Source organism: Talpa europaea (assembly GCF_964194135.1).
Source record: "Talpa europaea genome assembly, chromosome: 7".
In the NCBI taxonomy this organism is placed as follows: Eukaryota; Metazoa; Chordata; class Mammalia; order Eulipotyphla; family Talpidae; genus Talpa; species Talpa europaea.
This window is the reverse complement of record NC_140074.1, coordinates 92,243,126-92,262,920: the sequence shown is the minus strand read 5'-3', so window position 1 is coordinate 92,262,920 and position 19,795 is coordinate 92,243,126. Positions and strand designations below refer to the sequence as shown.

Below are 19,795 nucleotides of genomic sequence, written 5' to 3'. Positions count from 1 at the left end.
GGGAGGTGGCAAAAGGTCACGATCACAGGGGTTCCAAGACCTAAAGAACTAGAATCCCTGCAGTGGGTCCTCCCCGCAGCCTGGGAGCACTTAATCAGAGGTACTGGGACATCTGGCTTGGGTGGGAAGTTCCCCCAGGCTGGGGAAGAGGCACCTGTCTACCAGGAAGAGAAGCGTCTCCCAGAGGTGTGTAGCTCCCTTAGTGAGAGGGAAGACTGGCAGTTGGGTGTGGGCGCCGAGGGAGTAGCACCTGTAGGGGCCCAGCGTCACTTTCCAGAGAACTGGCCGGACCTCGCCTTCTCCAGTTTCTGGCGTCGCTCAGGGGGAATCTCCTGCAGGCTGAGGCCGTGGCTGCTGGCCCTGCGGAAGGCCGGGCGCCGTAGTCTCAGGGAGAGGGTGTTAGGACTGGGCCCTGGACAAGATCACTTCTCCCCAGTTAGGGGTCTGGCAGGGTGAGACACTGGTGGGAGGTGGGGGGTGTCAAGGGACCGACCAGGCATGCTCAGTAATGCGCCCCGCCTGTGGATGCGGGATCCTCACCCGGGTTGCAGGTCAGGCGGTTTGGGGATGGGCTTGTGGAAGCCGCGTCTGCCCACCAGCCAATACGTTTCCTCTGTTCCCTTGCCCTGGGAAGACACCCGAGAGGGCACTTAGGAGGACTGGAGTCAGGGAGGGGTATCTCCAGGGCTAAATGGAACCCGGAGTACCCGGGTCAGGCATGCAGAGTTGTCTTCTAGGCCCCGTCCAGCAGGGGGCGGGACCCGGCCTCACCTTCAGCTCCGTGCGGCCTCGCACTTCCACCTGGAAGCCCTCGTCCAGGGCGCGGAGAATCCGCACAGTGCTCACGTTCACGTGGATGCGGTAGGCTGGGACAACCGAACGCAGGGCTTGGGACTCATCCCCCGAGTCCTACTCCTTGTCCATCTCCCCATTCGAGCCCCATCTTCCCCAGCCCCTCTCGCTCCCATCACACTCACGCAGCCCTGTGGACTCCATGCGAGAGGCAGTGTTGACGGTGTCCCCAAATAGGCAGTATCGTGGCATGGTGAGGCCCACCACGCCCGCCACGCATGGGCCTGAGGAGACGTGCAGAAAAGGTAGCTGGGGGGCACCTAGGTCCTTGGGGAACTTTAGCACCCCATAATCTCCACCAGTGACCCAAAGAAACACTTTCAAACATACCCTCTCGATGCAACACAATGACTGGTGTGCAAAGGTGGCTTCAAGATAAGTTCCCCCACTGCCCCCCCACCCTCCACCAGGCTGCCTCCTGTATAGGAAGGGTGGGCCAAGCCCTGAGAAGGAGATGGACTGGAACCCCGGGGCTCTGGGAGTTACCAGAGTGCAGGCCGATGCGGATGCGCACGGGCACCTGAGGCATGTGTCGCATGCGAAAGGAGCCGACTGCGCTGAGGATGTCTAGGGACATGTTGGCGATCTCCACAGCATGACGCTGCCCATTCCTCTGTGGCAGCCCGGAGGCCACCATATAGGCATCCCCAATAGTCTCCACCTGGGGGAAATGTAGTACTGAGCACCCCTCTTGCCACCATGATTGTCCCTTGTAGGAGGCTTAAACAGGAGTTAGAGCTCCTAGGGAGTCTTTCAGGTGGGGGACTGAGCTAGGGACTGGCAGAAGTGATAAGGAATGAGAGGGGAGGGAAGGAGATTGGGCTGGTGGCCTGGGGCAGGTAAGCTAGGTGCTTAATAGAAAGGCCTGGGCTAGAGACCGGTGAAGCTTGAGAACTTACTCCCTACAAACCCCACCTTGTAGACATCATGGGAGCCAATGATGGCATCAAAGAGCGTGTAGAGGTCATTGAGCAGGTCCACCACCTCGATGGGCTCACTCATGGATGAGATGGTGGTGAAGCCCACAATGTCACTGAAATACAGTGTCACCTCCTCAAAGTACTCGGGTTCCACAGGCATCCCCATCTTCAGAGCCTCAGCCACAGACCTAGGGATGGCAGGTCATGAGCTCACAGGGCTGGATTCCAGCTGCCCTACCCACCCACTTCCCCACTGGCACCCACAGAGGCAGCATCTGAGTAAGGAGTCGATCTGTTTTCTGCTTTTCCAGTTCCAGCTCCTCTGTGCGTTCCCGGATCAGGTCCTCTAGGTTACTGGAGTACTGCTCCAGCATCCGTAGCATGGAGTCGATGATGTTGGTCTTCCTGCCCTTGTTAATGCTCTTGAACTAGCAAGAAGGGGAAGCTAGTGAGGCTTCAGAGGCCCTGGGCTGCCGTACACCTTTCATGGGGCTGTCCTGTGCCTGATCCTCTCCCCTCCATTCATCTGCTCATTAAGCACCCTCAGGGGGCAGGCCACTGTGTTTTTAGATATTGTTAGAGGCACATGGAAAAAGGGACTCTACTCCTCACGTCCCCTGGTTCTACAGAACTGTAGAACCATCCCAGCTTTTGAACTCTGAGGCCAGCTGTCTTCCCTCCCTGCCCCCATCCCATCCACCCCCCAGGCCAAGATGGTCTTTCTGCCACAGTAGGCCAAGCGCATAGCTGGTTCTCAATAAATGTTATTTGAGTTGAATTAAATATTGCTCTTACCCAGAGCACCATCTCCTGCTCCAAAGGCCTTCCCAGGCCTCTTCTAATTCTGCCTCCAACAAACCCCCAGTCATCAGGCTACTCCCTAGGAAGCAGCCTGGAAAGTGAGGCCCTGATAGCTTCCTTTCTGCAGCCTCCCCAGGTTGCTGACAAGCCCAGTCCCTGCCCAATCCTAGTCCCTGACCAGGTCAAAGGTGCGATCCATGGAGGGTCGAAGGTCCGGCTGCTCTGCCCAGCACTGTTTCATCAGCTGAATGCACTCTATGGGTGCCTGGTCCATGGTCACCAAGGGCCGACACAGTGGAGGGGGGCTCTGCACCCTCTGCACCACTTCTGGAGGCATGAGAGGACTTGAGAGGTGGTGTCCAGAGTAGAAGTCACCTCTGACTCTGGCCTGATTGTTGAAGTCCAAGGTAGGGGGATTGGCAAGAGGCCTTTTATATTATTAGTGTTTCATTGGGGGATTTATTTGGGGGGGGGTATAGTATGGAAAAGGATTGCTGGAAGTAACAAGAGGACCCTAAACCCTGGGGGCAGAGGACAGTAACACGTGATGGGCAAAGACACTAACATTTATTACACATAAGAAAAGTGAGAGTTTGAGTGACCAAGTGGCTTGCTGTGTCCTCTAGATAAGTAACATGGCTTTGAACCAGATCCCACTGCTCTATTCTCCCCTCCCCAGACGCTGCTTCTTCCCTGGGGCTCCTGAGAACCATGTTGGTTGAGGAGCAGGTTGGGTCCAGGATCAGGACAGAAGAATTAATTGAGATCTGGACTAGGAAGAGTCACCTTCCCCTCCTGATGCTTGGCTCTCCACTACCCTGATGCTTCAGAACCCAGCTTTCAGGGAGGCCCGGATAATTTGCATCACCAGACGTTGGGGAAATAGGAGAAAGAGTAAGGCTGAGAATGGCCTGGCTTTGCCTAATAGCACGGTGCCTTTCAGTCCCAAGTGCTAAGCTGGGGGCTACCTACCCTCGGGGGTCAGCTGCAGCATGGCGTAGGGGGCGCTGCGGCACACGACCTCCTGCATGATGATGCCCAGGCTGAAGACATCCCCGGCAACCGTTCCCCGGCGCTCCAGGGCCGGGTCCCGAAGCAGCTCTGGGGCTGTCCACAGCTGGTCTGGGGACAGGGAAGGGGGCGAGGGCGCGTGGAAGGCCTTGGGGACGATGGCGACAAACCTCCATCCTCACAAGAAAGCCCAGGCTCACCACTCACCACCGCCCCCCTCCACACCTAGCCCGACTCTAGCCCCGCAAATCGCAACTATCCCCAGGAAAAACTATCAGAAACCAAAAGCCAGTGTCAGAGAAAGCGCGGCCCTTACAAATAGCAATAGGTCCCGCCCTACAGGCAAGGCGGTGCCCAGGAAAGACTCCTCCTCTTGGGTACAAAGCCTGCCCTTAGGGGAAGCCCCGCTTAAAGCGACTCTGCGGGACCAGGAGGGGCTCCGCCCCTCAGGAACAAGTCTTGCCCCCTAGCAGGCCTCGCCGCCCCAGTCCTAGAGCCCGGCCTTCTCATCTCAGAGGCCAAAAGACCTTTTCCATAGCAGCAGCCGCATCCAGTGAGTGTGTAATGGCGAGAGAGCGAGGGCGGGATAAAAGGAGGGGCCCTTGAAATAATGGGGGTCCCGCAGAGAGTCTCATCCGTGCGCTCCGGAGGCAACAGGGAAATCCTACCCTCCGCACCCGGAGGCTCCGGGAACGCCCTCTGCGCCTCCAGCAGTCGCCCGTGGCCGTGGTCAGTGACTTTCAGCACGAACCTCCCGTCCACCACGCAGTTGCGTGACTTCAGCCGCCCGTGAGCCACGCCTCGATGGTGCAGGTACCGCATTCCCTGGAAGGGGTGGGTAAGAGGCAGCCTCGGCCCTCGCAGTTCCCTTGTCTTCTCCCCCCAACCCTCCACCTCCCCCCACACCTTGATGAGGTCCAGTAGGAGGGAGGACTTGAACATCCAGTCCAGCTTTAGGTCTCTCTGGGCCAGGAGGTCGTGCAGGGAGCCCCGGGCGTAGTGCTCGGAGACTACAGCCAGCACGCCTTCCCCCAGGCCCGCGTTGCCGTCTGCTCGCCCCGCCAGGAAGAGCCCCAGGTAGAGCGCCACGTTGTCGTGCCGCAGCTCCCGGAGCTGAGAGGGAAGGTAACAGGCATTCTGTGAGTGCCCTCATAATCTGAACGTGATGGGGGCGGGGGAGGCTAGCAGGTGACTGGTGCCCTTTCTAGCTTTTCTTCAGTCCACATGCCCGATAAAGGGCTTCTTTATAGTTTAAACACCTGCTGGTGAACGGTGGCTTAGTCCACTGACTGAGACAGGGAGTCCACTCAAGCCATTCTGCAGTTGTGACCAAGAGTTCCTGTGGAGACAGTGGAAAGGAGACCAGGCCAAGGCTACCGTGGTATTGGCGGGAATGAGGCTTTATGTTTGAAAGGACCAGAAAACATCAGTTTACAGCTTCCTTGCCAACTTTCCTTTTCACTCAGCGAGCATCAACTAGTCGCTCTGTACAATGACCTGATAGAGTTGGAAACTCTTTTTTTTCTGTCATTCACTCAACAAACATGCATCAAGCCTCTCTAACATTCCAGACATTGCGCTGGGTGCTGGAAATACAATACAGACAGCAGAGGGAGTCCCTAACTCAGCTTGCAGAAAAGTAAGGGGGAAATAAGCAAGCAGGTGATGTCCCATTTCAAATTATGCCAAGAACGAGAGAGAGCATAATAGGAAACTTGCTTCAGAGGAGGGGACACATCACTGAAGCCTCTTGGTTTCTTCCCTCTGGGGCTCTGCACCCAGCTACAAAGAGAAAGCAAGGAAGGCAGCACCCTATACCGGGTCATGGGCCCAGCTCTCACCTTGGAGAAGGCTGTCCTGGTTGCTGGGCGGACAGTTATGTGCTGATCCCCTGGGAATTTCTTCAGCCAAACCCACTCTCCCTGGAACAGAGAGATGGGAATAGTGGTCAGTTCCCCAATATCCCATGATGGGGGAAGCTCTAGAGTCTCCTCGTTTCCCTTGGTCCCTGCTCCAGAACACATTTTGCATGGACAAAGAGCATCAGGTGCAAGGGGCTCATGTCTGCCCGTCCGCAGACAGCTGAGTGACAGCCCACCCCTGAGGGTGATGCAATGGCCTATGGCTGTGGTCCCCAGATGCACTCACCAACAGTCCTATTAATCAAGCTGATTAATAATTAATAATAATTAATCAAGCTGATTTTAATTTTACCATTAAAATCACAGCCCTCCACAGTACTATCCATTGACATGAGAGCACTGTGCTGGGAATCAGGATTCGGGGTAGAACAGGCTTTATTACAGGCTAACTGGAATAAGGTAGCTCCCCTTTAGACTCTGGGCCTCATTACCCCCAGTTGTTGATAAAGCCAGTTCATGGACTCCTTCCTTCATTTTCATTTGATCCTAAATGTTGAAAATTATATGGCAAGGGCAAGGGATTTAGACTCAGAAGAAATTCTGAGGGGTTGGTACTGACTTCCAAAGAGCACTCAGAATTAAGTATGTAGACATTTTCAATTGTCGCCAAAATGGGGGGCTGTATTTAATGGACAGGATCACAGATAAGAAACACTGAACATTCAAGGCACAGGGTACTCCCATACAATGAAGACCGACCTGCCCAAAATGACAACAGTGCCCCTCTGAGAAAACCAGGAGGGGTGTTAGTGACATGCGAATAGCCTCAGCATTCTCTCTGTGACCCGACACCCAGAAACTCTAAATCTGCACTCCCCTCTAGATTTGCTGAGCTCCCTGTCATCTCTCTGAATCTATTCTCATCATCTCCCACCCATCCAAGTACATTCAGATTTGTTGACCCTGTAGTTACTGTCCTTATGCCCTTTTGTGATTTTCTTTATTTTAATTTTAAAAAAAGATTTATTTACGCATATAAGAACTGGGGTGTAGACCGGAGGTGTGTGGGGGAGAGAGGATTCACCAGAGACAGAGTGGGGAGCAGAACAGACAGATGTAGTGAAATACACTGCAGAGGGGAGCAGCAGATGAGACAGGAGAGGTCTGCTGTGTCATGTGGGTCAGCTCCCTGGTCAGGGATGGAACTCATGCCGCAGTGGCTGGCGATAGCTTGATAGCACTGTGTCTTTAACCCCTGTGCCACCAGGGAGGCCCTTGTGATTTTCTTTTCTACTGTAAGACTTGCTGTACCTGAATCTGCTCTGAATTGGGTAGAAATGCTGGATGGCTCATTTGTGTTTGGCCTGAGTCAGGTAAAGCCCCTTCTGGAAAGTCCTCATCCTAAAAATTTGTGTTCAGGACATGTCTTTTTTGTGATCATGAGGCCTTTCTGCCTCAGTCCTTCCAGGGAGGACTGTCCTGGTTCCCAGCAGCATCCTTTAGTAATCTGAAGACTTGGATCAGGCTGAGGTGGCAAGGCCAGGGGCTCCCAACAGGGCGGGGTATGGCCTTAGTGACCATCGTGCTCCCCACCAACTCAGACCTCCAGCCTCGGGGCCACTGTGATTGGCTTTTGAGGAACCCTCACTTGGATAATGGCTAAGGGGAAATCCTGGAGCTGGGCAGATTCCCTGATGCAACACTTTGAGGAATCCTTGACCTCTTCCCTAGGTCTGTTTGGGGATCTCGGCCATCCCAGTTTCCTGCACACTACTGCATGGCTCCCTAGAGAGGCTGCCTCTTCTCTGCCAGGGACCTGAATGCCCCTCCTCTCACTGTCCGTCCCTCCAGGAATAGAACTCAGCCTAGCTGAGTGTCTAGGCTGAACCAGCACAAGGGGTTGGGCCCTCATGGGGGTCAGGCTTACCTCATAGAGGCCAATGTTGGGGCTGTCTGGGGGTTGACTGGGGCCGCTGCAAATGTCTGATGTGCTGCGGGCAGCCAGACTGGATCGGCTCCCCGGGGCTATCTAGAAGGTAGAGGTCAATGCAAGGGGTCAAAATATACTGTGGGGTCAGAGTCCTAGTTGAGGTCAGGCTGAGCTCTGGCAACTAAAGAGGGGAAGGGAAGGAATCTTAATTAGGAAGGTGATCAAGTATTTGCTTTCCAGGTGCTCTTCACACTTAACAAAACATACTGTATTCATTTTCTTGTTGGAACATCACATAGCCCCAGAAAAGCAGCCAGAATGGGGGTTGTTATGCTTATAGCACACCAGAGGGCGCTGATCCCAGACTTCAGACCTGGGACACACCTAGGGCAGAAACCAGGCCTTCCCAGGTGAGGGTTGTCCTGGGAAGGGGACCAGATGTCCAGGGAGAAGACAGTTGTGTCCCCAATTCCCTGCCTCCCCCACCTTTTGAGAGCTGCCCCCCGGTGGGTGGAGGAAGGTGATGTCGTCCAGAGTCAGGATGATCTTGTTGGGGCCAGAGACCATTTGGATGTGCAGGAGCCGGTGCCTGGTGGGGGAGGTAGGTCATCTCCGCAAAGGGGAGCAAAGTTCATAAGAGGTCATCAGGGGCAATGTTGGCTTAGGAACGGGCAGCTATCCCTATGCTAGACACCCCCTGGGACTCTGCCAGCCCACTGGGATATTCCCCTTTCTCCCTCCAAATAAATCCTTCCTTCCATTCTTGAGTGGGCCCTGCCTGCTTTATTTGCCACATGGTTGTGTTTCTGGCTGATGGAGAACAACTTCACCCCCTACTTACCTCACTCTCCTACTCACCTCACATAGCGGGCCAGGAAGGCCCCTGCCAGCCCCATCCCAACCACCAGGAGGAATCCCATAAAGACAAGGCCGGGTTCCACTCCTGGAGGAGCAGTGAGAGAAAGGAGGCTGAGGACTTTGCCAAGGGCGAGCACCTTCTCTAAGGAAGTGTGCACTTGTGTCAAATCCTGGAGGCTCCAGGAAAGGGGACGGAAGACAGGAAGGGGATGTAGGGGAAGGTCATGGGTTTTGTGCAGTGTTTGGGAATGCTCGAAAGCTTTCAGAAGGCTTTGGGAGCTCAGCCAGAGAGGACACCTGCATATATGGGAGGGCTGATGGGGATGGGGAAGGCCTCATGGAGGAGCTAGAGGGCAAAAGTTCAGTCGCTTTCACTACTTCGTGGAGGGTTATGGTGACTCTCCCAGTGGGGCTGAGGTGCTTGCCCTCACCTCCATTGCAGATGATGTCTGGGTCAAACCAGCATGAGGGGTCAGGCCCGGGCCCCTGTCCCCCTCTAGGGAAATGCACCGGAGTTCCAACAGAGCGGAGGGAGCCCCGGGTGGGGTCCAGCAAGTATGTGGCAAACAGCCAGTTCCCTGCCGCATCCGTGTCCAGCAGCACAAAAGGGGGCTCCTCGGATCTTCCCAAGACCCCACAGAAGCCAGGCACCTGGGCATCCTGGACATGGTGGGCCACCGCTGCTCCTGACACCCAGCCGCCACCTGCGGCGGTCCGAGCTCCCGCCACACCCCTGGCCAAGAAGAAGACTGCATCGTAGATGGTGCCAAAGAGAGGGGATACCTGGGCAAGCAGAGTAGAGGGTTCAGGCCTTACGGTCACTGCCCCTATTTAGTCGGGCACTTACTGTACTTTTATTGGACCCTTCAAGACCTTCAAATTTCTGGGTGTATTGACTGGTTCCTCAAATCCTTCTCCACGGGCTCTCCATTCCTTTCTCCCCATTGGTTACCGCTGTTTCTCTTCCCAGGGGCAATCTCTCTCCCTCTTCTCTGGCTTCCCCATCCCTCCCCCTTCCTTCTTTTTCAGGATCCTGGGACCTTTCAACCATTCATTAATTCTAATTCCATCTCTCTAGCTCCTCTTTCTGCTCCCTTGCATGTATTTCAGATCTCATCATCTAACTTTCACCTACAAGTCTTTCCCATCTGAGTTGGCATCGACTTTGCCTTCTCTTTCCTTGAGGCTACAACCTGATCTCAAGATCTCTATCATCCCCAGTTCCTTTCTCTCACAGTGTACAAGGCAGAGACCCTGTCTCAAGGAAACTCTGGTGTAGTGGGGGGGGGGGACAGAGATGTTATGGCACTGCAGTGACTAATAGTAGGGTTGAGGGGGGAGCCACAGGACAGGAAAAAGGGCCAAAACCCAGCCTGAGGGAGGAAAAGGAGGCTTCCAGAAGAACTGACCATCCCTTAGAGAGTGAGTCAGAATTATCCCAGGGAGGGTAAAGACAGGACTGAGGGAACAACACACCCAGCAGCACAGAGGCAAAGAGATGGACAGATTTAGAGAATCCAAAGTAGCTCAGTCTGGCTAAAATTCAAGGAAGATGGGAGAGAGAGGAAGACATGTGAAGAGACCTGCATCTCTCCAAGGCAAAGATGTCTTTGAACAAGGGTGTGAGATGCTCAGATTTGTCATATTTCTGAAGTTCTACCTGGTTGTTGGGTGGATAAAGTCCTGGAGAGCCGAAGCAGAGACCATTTGGGAAACTGTTTCAGGATTTGGGCCTGAGGGGCTATGGCCTGTCGCAGGACAGTGGTAGTGAGAATAGAGAAAATGGATGGAATCAGATGACCTTTAGGAAGTAATAGTGACAGGACTTGACCTCTGGATGTGGGGGTGGGAGGGTTAGAGGAATCAAGGGGGACTCCCCAGGGCCTTGCTTGGGCAGCTAGGTGAAAGGCTCTGCTGCTTACTGAGCACTGAAGAGCTTTTTCTCCAGTCCTCTTTCTCCACTTGCCCTCCATTCCTTCCCGCCACTGTTCCTAACTCTTGTTATCTTCTTACTGACCAGGCCCATGCTTTCCCCTGCTGTCTACCCCAAATCCTCTTGGGGGAGAGTAATGGCGTTCATGGGAAATGTTTCAGGCCTCTCCTGTGCTGCTTTTGAGTAGGGTCTTTGTGGTGTTAAGTTTACTGCCCACTGACCTCTAAAGTCCTTTCTGTTTTGTGGGCTCTAGCGCCCCTTTTTAGAATGGGTTGGTGCTAGATGGTCTGAACAGGGATTCTGGGTCCACAGGGACTCCTGCGTATTAGCAGGTTGTGGGAATTTAGCTGTGGATCTAAATGATTATGAAAAGTAACCGTTTCTACCTAGAGACCTTTCTGCTCCTCACAGCATGTCAAAGTCCTCAACACATACGAAGACAGATGAAGCTCCAGAGGACACAACTCTGAACTGGACATGGAGGTTGAGTCTGCACTCCAGCTCCTTCCTGCTCTCTTAAGAACACCAGCTGTTTATCATGGACTGTACGCTGGTGCTGGGGAGGGGGTGGTGGGGGGGGGTCTACTCTAAGTGGACTGTGCCAGGTGTTGCAGGATAGTTTGTTAGAGTTTAGTCCTTGTAGCCAGACTGGAGAGGTCTCATTGCCTAGTCTCTGGAAGCAACCCTGACACACTAACATGCCCCCATGCAAGACCAAGCCCCCACATTACCTGGAAACTCCAGAACAGCTAGAGCTGCTGGTAGCTCTCCTCTCCCCATTGGCCCAGTTTCCCTCCTTCCCATGGACTCCACCTGCCACTCACTCCACTGACCTGATCTAATTCTTTCTCATTGGCTTCATTCATCCCTCATCCCATTGCCTTTCCCCATCTTGGTAAACTTTGGCTCCACACTCTTTGTCCTGGGCTTTCTCTTCCTCTCTATTACCTCCATCCTCCCTGCTTTGGTTATATATCCCCTGCCCACTTGCCTCCTCCCTGGTCCATCTACCTGCTGCAGATTGAGGTCAGGGGGCAGCTCCTGGTGCTCTTGGGCCCTTCGCAGACTGTCCAGCACGCTGCCTCCCAGGGGACAGTGGCGGGTGAGTGTGAGTACTGCATCGTGGGCTCTGCGAAGCTGGGAGCTGTTGGCCAGCACGGCCACGGCCTCGGGACCGGGAGCCAGGGCATAGTGGAGCGTGTCGAAGGGCAGGAAGACCAGGGAGCCGTCAGTGAGGCCCAGCTCCTCTGCGGCCTCCAGCAGGCTGCGCTGCTCCCCGCCGCCCAGCAGCACCGAGTGCATCACCATGATCACTGCTGGGGATGCATAGACTCCACTCACCACCCAGCAGGTCTGGGGCGCAACCACCGACTTCCATGCACCCTGCAGGGACGCCTACCTCGGACACGGGGCCCGTCTCGGACCCTCCTCAGGGCCTCCCGGGCTCCAGACAGGTCTGAGGGCTCCATCGAGGTCACCAGAGCGACAGGCAGGCCCCGGGCCCTGAGCGCCGTGGACAGGGCACGTCCTGCCTCCACCCACAGGTCCTGTGGGGCGGTGACCAGGGCCACGCGCGCCCAGCGGAATGCGCGCAGAAAGGCGTAGAGGACGTCTGCGGCGGGCGGAAGGGCGGGAGCCGTGGTGCCAGCCGCCTGCGCCCCGGGGCAGCCCCAAGGCACCAGCGCCACTCCCGCCTCTTGGGCCAGCAGCTCGGCCGGCCGGCAGGCTGCGGGGTTCACTGGACCCACGAGCGCCGACACGCGGGTCAGAGCCGAGGACACGGCGCCCAGCGCGCCCGGCGTGCGGCACGGCTCGGGCAGCAGCGCGACCTCGAAGCGAGGGCCACCTGCCCGCGCAGAGTCCTGGTTCAGGCGCGCGGCGGCCAGGCGGGCGGCCAGGTCCGGGCGGGAGCGAGCGAAGATGGGGTCGCAAGCCCAGGGGCCCAGCACCCCCACTGTGAACACAGCGGAGACGGCGGGGCGCGGCTGGAGCAGCAGCAGCAGCGGCAGGAGCCCCAGCGCGGGCCAGGGCCGGGGTAGGGGTCGGGAGAGGCGGGGCGGGGACCGAGCGCACCGCGCGGGGGCGCAGGCGGCCATCGCCAGCTTCTGTGAACACAAACAGCCGAATGGAGGGAGGAGACCCCCAGAGCTCGTTTAGAGCTCTCCCCGAACCCCGGGCCTCTCAATTCCCAGTAAACCCAGGGCGTGCCTCCTCCTCCATAACACACCCCCCTCCGCAGGCTTGGACGGCGGTGGAGGTCGAGGGCTTGGCCTGGAGGCGCCCCCAAGCCCTCACGCCCCGGCTTCCCGCTCCCCCAGCGTCCGCTCCGCCCGCTCCTCTGAGCCCTGAGGGTCGTGTGGGGACACATCCACGTCCTCCTATGGTTTGTCTAGAGCAGAAGGGACCTGGAGCCCTTGTGGAGGGGCCTTTGCCACTCACCGGGGCCGGGGGAGGGGTCACAGGGCCGAGCCTCCTTTTGATGCCTGCCCACAGGTCTCCTTTGCCAGGACCCTGGCGTGGGTGTGGGAACAGCCGGCCAGAGCCCTTAATCTCACCCAAGCTGATTAGGGTATCTTAATCGGGCAGGGAGGGGCTGCGGGAGGATGGGGCTCCCTGAGGCGGAATCTGTCCTAGTTTGCTGGCTGCGAGCCAGATTCTTCCCCCTTCTGGCCTCCCAACCTGTCTTGCCCTCCCCTCGGCCCTCACTCCTCACCGGCCATAAGCCCTGGCCTGAAAGCATCTGACAGCTCCCTTCCAGCCTCCCGCCGCGCTTCCCCTGCCCTGCCCCGAAAGCGACAAGATGTGCCCATGACACCTGTGGGTGGTCAGTCCTGGGGGGCAGTGCGCTCAGTTCCACGCCAACTACCCTTTACAGTCCTGCCAGCCAGGTCCCAGCTCCATGCCTTCGTTGGCAAAGCCTATACTTCAGAGACGGAACCCAAACCTTTCTTCTCTCTCCTGCACACGCTTGATTCCCTGATCTCCACTTCTCTGCGCCTAGGAAACCACGTCCTTGGTCTTGGGAAAGCAGAACCCTGGGGATACTAGAAAGCGCTCCGGTTTTGGGCAGACCTAGGTTCGCAGCCTTCCTTACTGACCTTGTGACCTTGGAATTTTTTTTTTTTTTTAATCTTCACTTCAGGGCCTCCCTGGTTGAGTGCTGGGCTGCGAAGCTGCCGCCTCTGCAGCACCGGTTCGATCCTGAACCCACATGGTGCACAGACCTCTCCTGCCGCGCCCGCTGCTCCCCTCAGCAGTGCATTTCGTCAGTCTGTCTGTTCTGCTCCCCACTCTGTCTCTGGTGAATCCTCTCACACTCCCGCACATCTGGCCTATACCCTGGTTCTTGTATAAAATAAATAAATAAATCTTTAAAAAAAAACTTAACTTCATCTTCCTTTTTTTCTTAAAGATTTTTATTTATTTTTGCGTAGAAATAAATATTTTCATTTATTTTGCATATTTTTGCGTATTTATTTTGGGGCTGAAAGGATTCACCACAGACAGAGTGGGGAGCATAGCAGGCAGATTTACTGAAATATACTGCTGAAGGAAGCAGAGGTCAAGTCAGGAGAGGTCTGCTGCCCTGAGTTGGGGATGGAACTCAGGCCATAGCGGTGATAGCTCTGAGACTTAACCCCTAGGACACCAGGGAGACCTCTGGAAATGTTGTTTAATCTCTCTGAAGGTTGTTGTGAAAATGTCCTGTGATGATGAGTATGGTTGCCTATATGGATTGGATAAGTACGTAAGTGGACACAAGGGATAAGACAATTTTAAAGAAGAATGTGATGGGATACTTGCCCTACTACATATCAAAATTTAATACAAAGCTATAATAATTCAGATGCTGTGGTATCAACACAGAGTTAAGCAAATAAACCAACAGGACAGATTAGAGAGATTGAAATATACCCAACGAAAATGAAAATTTATTGTATGAAGAAGTGGACCTTTCTTATCAGTGGCGAAAGAACAAGCTATTCCACGAATGGAGCTGGTTAGTTTGCCATATGGGAAGGGGAGGAAGGCAGTAGAATTAGATCCCTAACTTAAACATCAATTCTAGGTCAAGATATACACAAAAACAAAACTTAAGAACTTTTATGTGAATCATTTTCAACCACCATGGCAAAGATGGGACCAGGCATGAATCATCAGTGGATGCTGAAGGATATTTTCATATCTTAAAATGGCTCCCTATAGATAGTGTACAAGTTGGAAAGGAGCAAAGAAACAAAAAGAGGTAATTATACAGTGAAGAAATCAGGCCACACTTTAACCAGATGATCAAAATCAGCTAATGTGGGGCAGATCAATATCCTGCCCCTCCTGACTGGATACCTAGAGAAGGACATAATACTAAGTCTGGATGTCACAGAGTGGGTGCAGTGGAGCACAGTACAGCACTCTTTGCAACTGTGCAGCATGCCAGTGGAGTGCAGTACTTCAATCTAGTCGTGAGGAAACACTGATACACATAAAATGAGGAACATTCTACTGAAAAAAAGGAGGAAGAGGGCTATATTCTTCCAAAATGTCAATATCATAAAAGACAAACAAAGGTTCTGGAACTGTTCCAGATGAAATGAAGCTTAAAAGACATGACAATTAAATGCAATGCCTGCATCTAATTTGGGATCCTGTTCTATAGGATTTTCAAAACTGCTCTAAGGTTATAGGATTTATAGAATTGCATAAATGCTACAAAGATATCAACATCAAATTTGTCAACTAACAAAACTAGGATATGAGCGGGAGATTTGATAAAAGTAGCTTGTTAATGTAAATGTATGAAACTGATAACTACACTATCTTTATATTAGAGACTATCCCTATTCACTGAAATGGAAACATACACTGAAGTATTTAGCTGTGAAGCACCACAATGTATGTAACTTACCCTCAAGTAGTTCTGAAAAAGTACATGTATATATTATATGCCTTATATATCATATGGATCAAGTGATAATGGATAAAATGTCACACTAGATAGAGATGAGGAGTGGAATTTTTAAACTTTCTTATGTAATGAAAAATGTTAGCCATTTTAAGTACACAATTTCACAGCATTACTAACTATCCATCTCAAACTTTTTCATCATCCCAAACTGAAACTCCATACCCACTAAACAGTAGCTCTCCATTACCCCCTCCCTACAGCTCCTGCTAACCTCGGAGGTTCCTATTCCAATGTATATGACTAATCTAGGGTCCTCATATAAGCAAATTCATACAGTACCTTGCTTATTTCATACAGTACCTTGCTCATCCATGTTGTTACATGTGTCAACATGGTCTTCCTTTTTAAGGCGGAATAATAAGTATCCAATTATATACACATATCACATTTATTTAGCCATTCCTCCTTTAATGGACACTTGGATTACTTCTACCCTTTTGGCTGTTGTGAATAGTGCTGCTATGAACATGGATGTACAATGATCTGTTTAAGTCCCTACCTTTAATTCTATTTATTTATTTATTTATTTATTTATTTATTTATTTATTTATTTTTTATGCAAGAACCAGGGTACAGGCCAGATGCACTGGAGGGTGAGAGGATTCACTGGAGACAGGGCGGGGAACAGAACAGGCAGACTGAAGAAATACACTGCTGAGGGGAGCAGTGGGCGAGATAGGAGAGGTCTGCTTCACCATGTGGGCATCTTTCTGGAGGGTTGGGGATTGAACCCGCACTGCAGAGGCTGCAGACAGCTCAATCACCTGTGCCACCAGGAAGGCCCCCTACCTTTAATTCTTTTGGGTAGATACTCAGACGTGAAATTGCTGGATGTCATGGTAATTCTATGGTTGTAATTTGTTTTTGAGGAACAGTCATATTCTTTTCCACAGTGGCTGCACCATTTTATATTAGAGGGGTGGAATATTTTAAATTGTCCTGGTCCACATGCCAAGGTTACGCAGCCAGTTTCCAGACACCACACTGCCCCTCCCTCCCAGCCACCCTTACTAGAGCTTGTTTATGTTTCTTATCTGTTGCCAGCTAACTTTGTATTCCATCTGCAAAGTACTCAAGCAAAACCAGTCCTCTTACATAAAGGGCAGCTCTTAAAGCAGCTCTTCTGCTAGAGCTACCAGAGAGCAGAATTATGTTTAAATCTAACTACTACAAATAATCTCAGCTACAGGTGGGCACCCCCCACCCAAGATCTTGGTTTGTCTCCTCTAGGAGGAAAGGAAAAATGTTTTTCTTCTGAGATTTTTAGCAACACCCCCCCCTTCACAAACACACCCTTCATAAAGTCATGAAATTTGAACTTGGCAGAGAGATTTAGAAGTTTCTTTGCTGGAATGACTGCTGGAGTAGATCAGGAAAAAAATTATTCCTTACATTTAAGTACGCAAAAGAACTTCTGAAACCATTTGCAAACAATCTGGCCGGAACTTAAGAGTAGCAGACAAATGCAAGACGTAACTGATACATAGAAATAATTCAAGTTGAGTTAGAAAAGAACACTGGGGCCTCCCCGGTGGCGCAGTGGTTGAGCGCTGGGTTCCGAAGCTGCCCGCGGCCTCTGCGGCGCTGGTTCGATCCCCGGCTGCTCCCCGGCCGGCCACCGGAGGAGGGTCCCACCACCCGCTGTTCCCCTCAGCAGTGTACTTCGGTCCTTCTGCCTGCTCTGCTCCCTGCTCTGGCTCTGGTGAATTCTCTCACCCTCCCGCGCTTCTGACTGTACCCAGTGCATGTATAAACAAAACAAACAAACAAATAAAATAAATAAATAGCATGCCTCTATTAAAAAAAAAAAAGAAAAGAACACTGAATCTAAAAAATAAAAGGCCAAAGCCAGGATTCCATTAAACTTTAGTTTGTGATCATTAAAGAATTATTACACAAGAAAGAAACATAGAAATATCATTATTCCCTATTAAATTATTTGATAAATTTAAAATCACTATTTTTGTTCTTTCTGATTACAGAACTGATACATGTTTCTAGTACAAATTGAAACATACAAAAATGTATACATAAATATGAAAACCCTAAAATGACAATGTTAATAGCTTTTTGAAGGCTTACCTGAGAAAATAAATCATTTTATGCACTAATTTACAATTTGCTTCCCTCCTTTAGAATACCTCATGTTGGGCCTCCCCGGTGGTGCAGCGGTTGAGCGCTGGGTTGCGAAGCTGCCCACAGCCTCTGCAGCGCTGGTTCAATCCCCGGCTGCTCCCCGGCCACTGGAGGAGGGTCCCACATGGCCCGCAGACCTCTCCTGCCGCCCGCTGCTCCCCTCAGCAGTGTACTTCGGTCCTTCTGCCTGCTCTGCTCCCCGCTCTGGCTCTGGTGAATTCGCTCACCCTCCCGTGCTTCTGACTGTACCCAGTGCTTGTATAAATAAATAAAAATAAATCTAAAAAAAAATAATAAAATAAAATAAAATAAAATACCTCATGTTTGGGTCTCCCTGTGGTGCAGGGATTAAAGTCCCAGAGCTATCACCAGCCACTGCAGCAGCAGACCTCTCCTGTCTCAGCTGGCTGCTCCCCTCAGCAGTGTATTTCAGTGGATCTGCCTGTTTTGCTCCACACTCTGGCTCTGGTGAATCCGCTCACACACACACACCCCCCACCTCCGGCCTACACCCCAGTTCTTGTACGCATAAATAAATAAAATAAATCTTAAAAATATATATATATCTTGCAGGTCTTTCCATTTCTTGTCCCATAGATGACTGGTTATAGGTTCCATAGTATCCTAAATGGACACTGTAACCTGTTTAACTGTTTGTTTGCTGCTTGCTTGTTTTTGCTGTTACTGACACTGCACCAGTAAATAACCTTGTAGAGACTTCATTTTGCATGTGTACAAGTAACATGGCGGGATAAATTGCCAGGTCAAAGAGTATCTGTATATAAGATAGATGTGAAATTGCCACTTTGGGGATGATACCAGTTTACACTCCCACCAGCCATGTCTAGTCTGGCTTTGCCCACAGAGTGAATACAACATGTATTTTTTTAACTTTCCAATCTGATATTTGGTGAGGGGAGGGGGAAGAAAAGGTGGGGCCATACAAAATATCTTAGTGTAGTTCATATTTGTGTTTCTCTTATGAGTATGAATATATTTTTCAATTTCAAACCATTATTATGTCATTTTCAGAGAACTGTCAGTTTATATCCTTTGCTTACTTTTCCACTGAGTTACAGGTCTTTTCCTTAAGATTTTTAGAAATTTTAGAGCTTTTCTTTAAATGTTAAGACAATTATGCATTTATGATATGATCTGCAAAAAAAAAAATTTACCCCAGTTAATATGTTTATTGGTGGCTATAATGTGTGTTTTTGCCCAAGTATATTTTAAAATGTCTTTTAAATTTTAAAATGCTTTTTGGATTTTAAATTATTATTATTTTTAAAAAGATTTATTTATTTATTCATACAAGCACTGGGTACAGTCAGAAGCGTGGGAGGGTGAGAGGATTCACCAGAGCCAGAGCGGGGAACAGAACAAGCAGACTGACAAAATACACTGCTGAGGGGAGCAGCTGGAGAGACAGGAGAGATCTGTTGCGCTGTATGGGACCCTCGCTTGTGGCCAGGGATCAAACCGGTGCTGCAGAGGCTGCAGGCAACTTCCCAGCCCAGCGCTCAACCGCTGCACCACCGGGGGAGGCCCTTAAATCATCATTTTAAAAGCCTTTGTTACACCAAGTTTATAGGCAAATTATCCAGTATTTTCTTCAAGAAATTACAGTGCCACATTTTATGTTTATTTCTTTTGGAATTTTTCCTGATATGAAGCATCTTTATTTAGGGGTGATGTGGAAATCGTGGAACTAGCTTGTTGGGTGGCAGCTTCAGAGGAAAAGTTGCAACCACAGCTTGTGTTGGCAGATTCTGGGTGTTAATTCATCCAGGTTTTCCCTAGTTTCGCACATCCAGAGTTTGTTCAGCAGTGCCAACAGAACGTTATGATGCTGGATTCCAAGGGGAACCCTTGGCCACCACTCTGAATTACTTTAAATCCAGGACAAGTATCCTGAGAGCTGCAGAAAATGGGTGAACCGCACCCAACCAACCTCATCTGCATCAGCACCAGCACCTTATTTGGTCCACTTTGAGTTGATGGTGTCATGAGTGAGATATCAGGGACTTGTGGGAGGGAGGGTGTGTACTTTCATGTGGGAGGAATGTAAATTGTGGTCAGAGGGCAGGCTGTGTCCAGCTGAATTTCTAAACATGGCCACAGTAACCCTCATTACACAATATGACTGACATGCCTCCCATTGCCAAGCAAAGTTCCTCCCTATGAATCTAGGTAGGCTTGTGATAATGGCAAAAGTGATGTTATGAACCTTCTCAGGAGAGGTTATAAATACTGCCTGTGGGCCTCCATGGTGGCACAGGGGTTTAAGTCTCAGTTTTATCAAGCTATGGCCAGCCACTACGTAATGAATTATATTTAAATCCAACTACTATAAATAACCTCAGCTACAGGTGGACACCCCCCACCCAAGATCTTGGTTTGTCTCCTCTAGAAGGAAAGGAAAAATGTCTTTCTTCTGGGATTTTTACCCAAAAAAAAGTATTGAGGTATAATTCACAAACAAATGCTCCAAATTAAGTGTTTGGTGTGATAGGGTTAAGATAAATATAT

At 51.3% G+C, this 19,795-nt stretch overlaps 1 protein-coding gene and 1 pseudogene across 2 annotated transcripts in view; one reads left to right on the top strand and one right to left on the bottom strand.

Annotated features, from left to right (window-relative positions):
• Positions 1-19,795, top strand: part of LOC311173822 (large ribosomal subunit protein eL27-like) — a 754,061-nt pseudogene that overhangs the window by 344,759 nt on the left and 389,507 nt on the right. The gene's annotated exons all lie outside the window — the stretch shown is intronic.
• GUCY2D (guanylate cyclase 2D, retinal) lies at positions 267-12,263 on the bottom strand (the record flags this gene model as incomplete). Its single annotated transcript, XM_084236239.1, has 18 exons — positions 267-360; positions 541-626; positions 772-866; positions 978-1,076; positions 1,339-1,513; positions 1,768-1,960; positions 2,037-2,200; positions 2,752-2,900; positions 3,546-3,695; positions 4,253-4,409; positions 4,491-4,697; positions 5,426-5,506; positions 7,374-7,475; positions 7,863-7,965; positions 8,235-8,319; positions 8,666-9,017; positions 11,179-11,483; positions 11,567-12,263. The coding sequence occupies 18 exons, from the start codon at positions 12,261-12,263 to the stop codon at positions 267-269; spliced, it is 3,294 nt and encodes a 1,097-aa protein (XP_084092365.1).